Source organism: Beta vulgaris, chromosome 7, assembly GCF_026745355.1.
Source record: "Beta vulgaris subsp. vulgaris cultivar EL10 chromosome 7, EL10.2, whole genome shotgun sequence".
NCBI lineage: Eukaryota > Viridiplantae > Streptophyta > Magnoliopsida > Caryophyllales > Amaranthaceae > Beta > Beta vulgaris.
This window is the reverse complement of record NC_079208.1, coordinates 35,699,230-35,709,860: the sequence shown is the minus strand read 5'-3', so window position 1 is coordinate 35,709,860 and position 10,631 is coordinate 35,699,230. Positions and strand designations below refer to the sequence as shown.

General features: G+C 33.4%; 1 protein-coding gene across 3 annotated transcripts; it reads left to right on the top strand.

The window, feature by feature from the left end:
• Window positions 1-962: 962 nt before the first annotated feature.
• LOC104899216 (uncharacterized) lies at window positions 963-7,342 on the top strand. 3 transcript variants are annotated; one of them, XM_048647988.2, is made up of 9 exons: window positions 963-1,341; window positions 3,860-3,990; window positions 4,165-4,250; window positions 4,353-4,447; window positions 4,700-4,796; window positions 4,899-5,013; window positions 5,081-5,250; window positions 5,336-5,461; window positions 6,450-7,342. In XM_048647988.2, exons 1-9 carry the CDS (start codon window positions 1,166-1,168, stop codon window positions 6,675-6,677), a joined length of 1,224 nt encoding a protein of 407 aa, XP_048503945.1. In that variant the 5' UTR covers window positions 963-1,165; the 3' UTR covers window positions 6,678-7,342. The 3 variants fall into 3 exon arrangements, with proteins under 3 accessions (XP_048503945.1, XP_048503944.1, XP_010684670.2); XM_048647987.2 differs by having other exon boundaries at window positions 967-1,347; XM_010686368.4 differs by having other exon boundaries at window positions 971-1,347; window positions 5,096-5,250.
• The last annotated feature ends 3,289 nt before the right edge of the window (window positions 7,343-10,631 follow it).

Below are 10,631 nucleotides of genomic sequence, written 5' to 3'. Positions count from 1 at the left end.
TCTTCCATGTGCGCATCCTTCTCCGGATCATGCTCAAAGATCCAGTTCGTAATCTTGCGCTTGAATTTCTTATTCGATCGTACCAGTTGATCATGTTCTTCAGGGGAAACTAGGGTTTCATCGCTTTTCTCTCTCGCGCTCATAATTGGAATATTTTATTACTTGTTAATGGATGTTGGTATTGTTATTGCATTTCAAAGTTTATGTAAAATTAAAATTTTATGTCTTTGGTTTTGTAATTGATTTGAAAACTGCTTTAGTTATGTTAATTTGTTCTTCAATCATAAATTTTTTCTTTCACTACACAAATTTTTATGAAAGTTTATTTTAGCTACTTTGAACTTCTTTTGATATACACATTTCAAATTAGGAAGGGCTATGATTCAAGAAAATATCAAAAATCTTAATAGGTAAGTATTTTTTTTTTTGAATAAAAGGTTAAAAAGTCTTTTCAAAGGACACATCGTAGCTCCCCTTGACTTATGTAATAGAGATAATATCAACCTCTCATTAAGAAGATATTAACTCAAATTAATAATAACAAAAGTTCTATTTGATGAAAAAAGAATCCAATTGATCAATTATATATCGAATACTATAAATCGAAGACTATGATGAAGTACATTATTTCAAGGCAAATACAACATATTCAAATTCAAATTTGAATATAGCGAGTAATATCTTTCAAGAATATAGTTAAATTCATTAACTGTTTTTTTTGGTAGCGAAATTCATTAACGTTCTAACCATCCTTTTGTAGCTCCATATGCTGTAAACAAAACTTGAAGTGTAATATGAATTGACTACTAACAAGATTCCATTAAGTGGTCCACAAAAATATCAAATGGTCCACAAACATTTACACCAATAAAATATAAGATATACTGAATATTTACTCATATACATAACATAATAGTATATGAATATCAACACCTTTTGGACGTTCGGTGATGACAACATAGTAACGTTGCCGCTGCAGCTGGGTGACTAGGACGTGTTAACGGTGAAATTCATTCATGAATCATTGTTATTATGCTAATTCATTCTATTTCTACCACTTTCCACGTTTACTTTGTTTCTAAACCAAAACCCATAACATAGATAAGGTTTGAGTTGGGAAAATTGTACCCAGAAGAACAAAAATTAAACCCAATAAATTAAAAAAATGGAGGAAAAGTTATCATCATTTGCAAAATCATCAACACCTTCTCCAATTCAGCAACTTTCTCATCTAGCTCAACGTTGTAATGCCATCAATCTTGCTGAAGGTTTTCCTGACTTTCCTGCTCCTTCCCACATCAAAAACGCTGCCATTTCCGCCATTAATTCTGACTTTAATCAGTACAGGTTCTTTCTTTTTTTTTACTATTTATTTGTGCCCCTCTCCCCAAAAATGTCAACTACTTACTTAAACCCATAGTTCAATGTATTTTAAGTTTGTTTAATTTTATGGGTTTGCATAAAATATTATTTTTGTGGGTAATTCTTGATGGATATTCTTTGGATGCTTGGTTTTTCATATAAAGAAAAAAATTCTAAGATGTTTGGTTATTGATATACAGGTAAAAGTATATTCTTCTTTGAATATGATTTGCACATTGTTATCAAAGCTTTTACCAGTAATAGTATGTTGAATACATGCATTTATTTGATATCCCTTGATTGCATTCCCCTTTTAGCATGAATATCATATACTGACTATCACTATGTGATTAATAAAATTGAGCATGAATGTCATGTATCCTTTTATTAGAGAAACAATACTTATCGAAAATATATGTAAAGTCCAAATGCAAATTCGGGAACAACTCAAATGAAATAAGACAAAAACATTATCAGAAAAACAAATTCACATTGATGATGCAATTGATAAGAGTAAGAGATAAGTAGTTTATATAAGTAAGGAAGCAAATTGTCGGAATTTTATGTCAGGTTGACATTGTAAAGCTTTGATTGGTATAGCTATGTATGGAAGTAGACTTTTTTTTTTTCTTCCTACTTTTTGTTTGCTCCAATAGAAAAGTTCAGGTGGAAGAGAACTAATTGATTGATGGAGGGATTAAGGAAATCACTTTATATATTAAACCTTCAAAAAACCCAAAAAGGTATAGGAAATTTTGTTTTGGGCAGTGGATAATTGAGGGAGACGATGAGTTTTCATTAGATTGTGATTAATTAAATAAATCTTTAGGGAGAGAACGAGATATGATTTATGAATAAGTGAAAGTCTTCGAATATTGGAAGGTAGAATAAGGAATTCTGTCGAAAGTAAGAGTTAGTTTTAGAAGGTTGGAATATGAAGATTTGGGTGGGATATGCTGACAATTGAAAAGCAACTTATTACTTTATATCTTCTCATGATCTTTCACTAGTATATGAACTACTTAATATACGAGCTCAATAAAAAAATCCATGTTTTTATTAGTTTGTATGTTTAGTCACTTGGTTTTGGCTCCCTTTGATTTGCAGGCGGTCGGCCGGTTCCCCTCCTGGCCATGGCCCATGGGGTAGGTCGGCCCTAAATTGTACTATGGGTGTTAAAAATGCTTATGAGGTATGCATGGTGTATATAGTTAGTGATTATTGGTCGATGTTTGTGTTGGTTAGGAGTTTAGGACAAGGATTAGTTATCAAACTATAAAAGAGAGTTTGGTTGGCTGAGCGGAACACATTTTCTAAGAAAAGTTGATTTCCCATTTTCATTTGTTTGGTTTGTAGAGGATGGAAATTTATTTTCCCTTTTTATGGAATACATTTTCTAAGAAAAGTTGATTTCCCTATTGCTTACCTTTCTCTTTCGCTCCTCGCATGCCCTCTCTATCTTCAATCTCTAACATTTCATGCAATGAGCTAGAAAAACAATTGTGTTTTACCCTATAAAATGTTTTTTCATGGAAATTCACTTTCCGTTGAAAATGTTTTCCCTCCAACCAAATGGAGCCCAAAAGTGAATCTAAGGGTTTGGGATTGCTAGTTTTGCAAAATCCATTGTCTTTGTACTAATGTGTAGTGACTATTAGTATGAAGAGGTCCTGAGGAGGGTGAATATATACTGTACTATCTTACCTTTGAAAGATTATGATACTGGATTTCTTGGTTTTCTCTAAGATGGAGAGCCTTCAATTATGGAGTACAAACTGTAGAAAAAAGGTCTTAGTTTTCCATAGAACACGAAAAAGACCTAGAGTGTCAATTTTTTTTGGATAGAAGGGAACACACTTTTTTTCTGGAGAGAAGAAGCAAGAGTCCTGGTATATGCAAATAAATTGATAAGCACAGGTAAAAGAGATGGTGTAGAAAGAAAAAATCTCTTCCCAGACTCTAAACAATTCATCATCATTGGTAGGAAAAATCAAAGCTTCTACACATAGTCATTTGTATCCTCCTCTGCCATCTAGTCCCTATTAGGACCTCTGGGATTATTGTAAGAAAAGCCTTCAAATACATTCATCTGCAAGTGCTGCTGTTGCTTCAGCAATAACCTCATCTTGACTGTAATTTCTGTCTTGTTCCTCTTGTAACTTGTTTCATGGTGCAATTGTTTGATATACAGTTTTGGGACATGAGAACAATGTAACATGTATATTCCCTTACATTTAAATAAGGTGTTTTTGTTCACCTTTTATACATACTTGAGTTTTCTCCTAAAGTCTAAGCACTTGGCCTAGCATAATTTGTATGCATTAACCTTATGATGCATGATAGGTTGATACTTAATCCAGATTTGAGGTTTGTATATCAAAATTGTGGGTTAAATAGAGCATATCTTGCATATAGCTCAGAATTGAAGTGAACTTCTGAATTTGTTTATGTTTATGTTGCTAAACCATATGGAGTCTGAGTTTGACTTGATTTGTAGGCATGTCCAGGGAATATGTGATTATGTGGCAAAGAATATGAAGGACATGCATGGTTTGGATGTTGACCCGACGACTGACGTGGTGATTTGTTGTGGTCAAACAGAGGCATTTTCTGCAGCAATGTTTGCCTGTAAGTTCAGTTTATGCTTGGTTGGATGCAATGCAATGCAAGATATTGCAATGACTAGAAGGAAAATATACACATTTTCTGCTAGCAATTGCTTTAGATTGTGTCTCCATAAACATAGAATAATTAATACTTAGATTTTCTCAATGTAATAAATTTCCCGTTTGCCATGTTTAGTACTTGATCATGGTGATGAAGTTATTGTGCTCGACCCATCATATGAGACATATGAATCTTGCATCAGCATGGCTGGAGGAGTGCCAGTAAGCCCTATTTGATGGTTTACTTGACTCCCTAGTGCTTAGAAGATGGCTAGACCATATATTAGCTGATAGTTTACTTGAATTTTGTGATTTGTGTGCCAGGTATTTGTGCCCCTAGACCCTCCTTATTGGACTCTGGACCCGGAAAAGCTCATGAAGGCTTGTACTTCTAAGACAAAAGCTATAGTCTTGAACAGGTTCAGATTTTCTTTTTTGGCAATTCTTCAACATATCTAAAAATCATTTCATAGTTCAAACTAAATCCTTTGCTTTTGATTAGTATTGAGTAGAAAGGATCATTTTTCAATACCTTTATAATAAACTTCGACCATTTCTGGTATCATTTGTTAATATGGTGGATTTAACAATTGCCTTTAAATTACTTTACCGTATTCGTGATACTGATATTAATATGATATTATACAAATTACTGATACTAAATGACACAGCCCTCATAATCCAACAGGGAAAGTGTTTGGACTAGACGAGCTGGACATAATTGCTGAAGCTTGCCATAGAAGTGACTGCCTAGCTGTTACAGATGAAGTATGCCAGATAATTATTTTACTTCTATCAAACTTTTTCATTCCCATCAGACTGGGTAACAGTGGGATTTATATCTTATTAGAAATATTAATGTTTATACAGGTATATGAGTACATAACCTATGATAATGAAAAGCACATATCCCTCGCTTCACTTCCAGGAATGCAAGAGCGGACCATCATCACTTCGTCCTTGTCCAAGACTTATTGTGTGACAGGTAAATTCAAATTGCCTACCCATGCTATCCAACCATTTTTCCACCCTATAAACCCCTATCTTCATAGTTGGCATTTGTATAGGTTGGAGAATTGGATGGGCCATTGCTCCCACATGTATTGCTGATGCTATTAGGAACATCCATATTAGACTTACTGATTCTGCTCCGGCACCTTTCCAAGAAGCCGCCTTGGCAGCTTTGCGGAGCCCCCCGCAGTATTATGATTCACTTAGAGATGTAAGATTCATTAGCAGCTAATTCTTCATTTTGCTTACTATCTCTTGAAATGCTTCTCAGTGATAGTTTTTCTTCTGTTTCCTAGGACTTCGAATCAAGAAGAGACTTCATAGTAGAACTGCTCAGTGGGATTGGTTTTGAGATCGAGTTTAAGCCTCAGGGTTCATTTTTCATATTCGCAGAGCTACCCAAGGATTATAGACACTCTGATGTATGTTTTGGTTCCTCAAAATTTCTGTTCTCATTATTTAAGTTACGTAAAACATATGCAGATTAATTGTCAATCTTCCAAATAGAAGACGATATTACACATCTTCAAACAAATTATTAAGTAGTTTATGAGGGGAGACATTATTCTTGACTAGCCAACCATAGAATTTGCAAACTATATGGCATGTAGGCAATATTTCTGTGTTGTGACTTATGTCACATCTTTTATAGGAAGTTTGTCTATAAGTGCCTTTTCTTATATCACATTTTGGAAACGACCTTTAAATTTGTATTTTTGGAAACAATAACCTTTTAGATGAGGTAAAGGTCAGCAATCTCAGCATACTCTGGATTTTTGTTTCCAAAAATATTTAGGGATAAGGTAAATTACTTGTTAGGGATTTTATCTTTAGGGATTTTTGAGCAAGAGTTAGTCTTGCGTGGACCTGGTGACCCCTTTTTTCATATAGTAACCTTTTCAAATTTTAAGTTACATTATACAGTTACTATCTACTATAGTGAGTGTTTTTTCTAATATAGTAACTCTTTCTTACATTAGTTTATCATGATGAAATTTTCCTTTTTGTTGTGACATAGTAACTTTTTTTTTCAATAGTCAAACTTCATAATTTATATCTATTCATCTTTTATATTTATTTTTTTATATAGTGATCCTTTTTTTTTCCATAAATCACATGAATTAGCATTAGGTCCATACTAATTTAGTGTGGACCAAATCCATATAAGTTTTTTACTTTGAGCAAAGGTAAACTACCTCAGCTTTGCAAGTACTTGGAAGATTTTTGTTTTTTAGACCATACCCTGGATTCGAAATTCACCGATTTCATGCAGCTCCATGGAAAATAACAAGCACAAGGAGTTTGTTGACTGTTGAGCCATTCATATATCCACCATAACGATCCAGAGCTGACGTTTTGTCAGTAATTTTTCCTTTTTTTTTAATAGATTATGGGTTCGCTTTCGTGCAGATAGACTTTGTCGAAGAATTGATAAAACAGGCAGGCGTAGTTGCTGTTCCAGGACGTGGATTTTTCCATACCAGGCGCCCCCCTGATGGCTATCAGAAAAGGTACATCAGATTTGCTTTCTGCAAAAGCAGTCAGACTCTGATTGCTGCTCTTCGCAAAATAAGTGCACTTTTAAACCCCTCAGGTCATCTCAAGCTATTTACATCCGGAATAGACCCTGATTCTTAGAAACTTTGTAATTTGTTATTCGTATTCACTGTTTCCATTCACCTTTTCTTCGTTCCATAGTGGTATCACATTGAAATTGTAGCCACTCTTGCAATTAGTGCTTCTATGTTTCACAATGAATCTTAGTATGTGGTGTAGTGGTCTTCTAGTAAAGAATCAAGCAGCTGGAGTCAGACAGGTTGGGGACTACTGAGTACTAACTTCCTTTCCTGGCCATCTCAATGTTCGCACGCCTCTGATGACTCTGTCCACAACTCGACCTTGGTCTGCTTTTATCCCTCCCAAAAACCGTAGTCTGCTTCCTCCCATCACCGCGGCCTTTACCCCTCACAAAAACTCATACATTGCAGCTTGAAGTGGATACCACTCATTCTCAAACATCCTAATGTCAAGGAGGAATCCTCCTTGCATCTGCCATTTTACTTAATAGCAAGCCTGTTGCCTCAATTGGTAGACGGTGGACTAGTGTTTACCATTAGTAGACACAGGCCAAAACGCAGCGCAAAAAACATAAAACGCGTGAAACTAATGTATATTAAATGTTCTCCAATGAACATGTGAAACTAATGTACATCAACTATTATCCAATTAACATCGATCTCGACGATTCTCCTTTGTTGACCTTTAACTTTATAAATTGTTTATTGCAAATTTTTATTTGTTCATTGTGTTATGTTTGTCTATGCATTAGGTTGAGTGGTTGTTAATTAGATATTTCCTCTTATGTTCATCTTTTTTTTTTTTTGTTCATTGCTGATCCAAATGTTTATTGAGTCTCGTGTGTTATTTTTTTGGCTCTACTTTCATCTTCATGTTGCTTAGTTTGTTCATTGATGATGTTGTTTTGCTCATTGTATTATAATGCGAAACGACGCCATATAGAATGGTGCGCACCATTTAGGTGGTGGACTCGTGTCTACCATCTAATTTGCGCCTATTGCCTATTGCCTATTGTTGTTCTCCATGACTCCACCCCTTCATATAGTTTTTCCATCTCTTTTATCCATGTCCCATCAACGATTACCACGTGATCACTTTTGAGTTCTGATTTAGGGGTGTTTGGCAATTAGAGTTTTAGAGCAAAAAGAGAGGTTTGTACCACTTTTAGAGTTTTGACTAGTCAATAACTCTAAAGGGGGTTTTTGGCAAAAGAGAGTTTTAGATAGAGTTTTGGAATAAAAACTCTCAAAATGAAAAAGCTTCTATTAGGAACTTTTTCTTTAGAGGATTAAATAAAAAAATTTTTAATGATTTTTTCGCCTTTAATAATAATACTACATATATGTATTAAAATGTCAAACAAACACATTTATAAAAAAGTTGTCAAACCAACAGTCAAATTTGCTGAACAAAAAGTTAAAACTCAAATAACAACTTCTAAACTTTAACCGCTAAATTCTAAACTGTATTTGCCAAACAGGATTTTAGTATTATTCATGAACTAACACAGAGTTCTCTGCCTTCATTTTTCTAGTTTTTATGTTTCTCCCGTCTATGATTTTTTTCTTGTCAATAGGGCTATTATATTTATAAGTTTTACTTTTATATTTTGTGATTTGTCAATAAATATATTTTAAACCTTTTCTACGGTGTCATGCCATCTTTCTGGCAAAAAAAGGGTAAGAAACATGGAATTGAGTGGGCAATCTTTGCAATTGATATAAGGGCCTATTCTCTTCGGCATAAAATAACTGAATTGAACTGAACTGAATTGAACGGAACTGAAGTGAATTGAATTGAAGTGAAATGAATAGTGATATGTGAGAGTAAAAGTATTGTCTAGAGCTGAATTGAACTGAACTGAATTGAACTGAACTGAAAATAAGGTGGGGAGAACAGGTCTTCAGTCTTGTAGGTGATTTACTATTTCCCAAATATTTAATCTATTAGTTGAAGAGGTGCCAATGGTAGTAGAATGATTTAAATCTAGATCAGATTAGTCAAATTTTGCACAAGGTTTTTTTCTTATGGGATTCAGATCAGAAATTTATATTTTTGGAGTATTTTTTGGGTGTAATATGTTATGGCATAATTCATTGTGTAACATGCATAACGATATAAATTTTAACAAGAATGTCATGGACTATATAAATAGTGACATGCATCCCATGTCATTTTTTTTTATTTCATATTATCTAACTTAATTTTTTTTTATAGAAAAGAGGTGGTGGTTAATTTAAGGTGTAGGCCAAATTTCGACTGCACTCGCATAACTAGTCTAAGTAAACTTTAAGAGTTAAGACTACTTTTTTTTTTTTTTTTTTTTTTGGCATGTGCTATAAATCTATCTTATATGGATACGTCTAAACATTTACTACTTTATTGAGGATCAATATGAAGTTCCCTTGTTATTCTATTTTTTTATATTTACTAATACATACAAATTTGTGGATTCTGTTTTCTGCTGCTTTATATATATATAAAAAAGTCAAATAACCAATTTCCTTACACCATATTCTCCTACAAGAAAGACATTGTCAAAGTTACAAAACCACCACCCTAAAACTTAGAAGTTATTCCTGGAGAAATGGCACAATATCAACAGCTCAAATAATATCATGCATATATAAGGAAAAACATTGTACCAAATTATCTTCCCTTCTTTTTATATCTGAAATTAACCTATTTTTCTAAGATTTAGCTTCATATAGAAGTTTTTCACACCTTTTCAATTTGCATTTTCATCACTTGTTACACCCTTTTGCTTCGTCACATTTCAGCTGTTTGCTTAGATTAATTCATTTATACTAGTAGGAAATTAGGAATTATTTTAGTTAAACATGGTAGAGGAGAATATAATGGCAATATTAGAAAGTAATGAAGAATATCAAGCTAACCCCATACAAATGGAGGATCACCAACAGACAACTCAACTTCAGTCACTCTTGCGCCTAATGAAGATCTCTAACGAATTCGTCGCGATTAAAGAGTACATGCAAAATTAAAAATTATCTTTATTTTCATCATAATACTCCCCTTAATTAGCTTTTCTTTAAATTCTATTTACAGTTTTTGATCATATTTAATTTTCAGTTCAATGGAGATGTTTCCTCTACCTGGAAATAACGTGGAGCTTCAGCATGCTCATAAAATAGGATTAAGTCCACAGGTAAATATATATAGATGTAGGAAACACAAGCATCATATTACTAGTATATTAGTTTTCTTTCATAATTGATTAAAGGCCCTATAGATAATGTTAATGATGTTGACGAGTTATTTGAAAAAAGAAAATTTCTAGGCTGAGTATGCTCCTATCCTTTTCACCTTATATTTTTTTACTGAATTAAAATTGTTGTAACTTATGAATTCTGAGTTATCTTCTCATATGTAGTTTACTAATTTTTATCTTTATGGTAAAGTTGTCTATACTTGAACTGTAATACTAACCATGCAAACTTCTCTAATCTATGGAAACTATGAGGGCATTAAAGTATGTTTAACTGAAAAATCTTATATGTTACCAAGGATCTTTTGGCTATTGTCACCATGGCTTGTACCACTTTTTGTTTTTACCACCACGAGTTATATTTGTCCAATTTTCCTACATTGTTTTATCCAACGTTTATAAATTTCCACCTAATCACATTTTCCGTCAAGCTTTCCTTCTACCTCAAATTAGCACGATTGCTCCCCTTTGCACCACCTTCTTTCACTCCACTTGTCATCATTGATAACTCATCATCTTTATGAAAAGAAGCAAAGACTCAAGCTTTGATTTTTATGGAAAAAGATTTCCAGTTTTCTATTTCATTCAAAGATGGAACTTTACAATCTCTATTGTATGTTCTGCTACTGCCTATACAAGAAGCTCCTATATATACATTATATCCTAAGAGAAACCCTACCAATATTGTAGGAGCTGTACAACAAGACAAAACATAAGAAGACAACATAACGGCTGCCAAGGTGTTGGATCAGCCAATACAAAAACTAGGTATAGAAAAAGAGAGA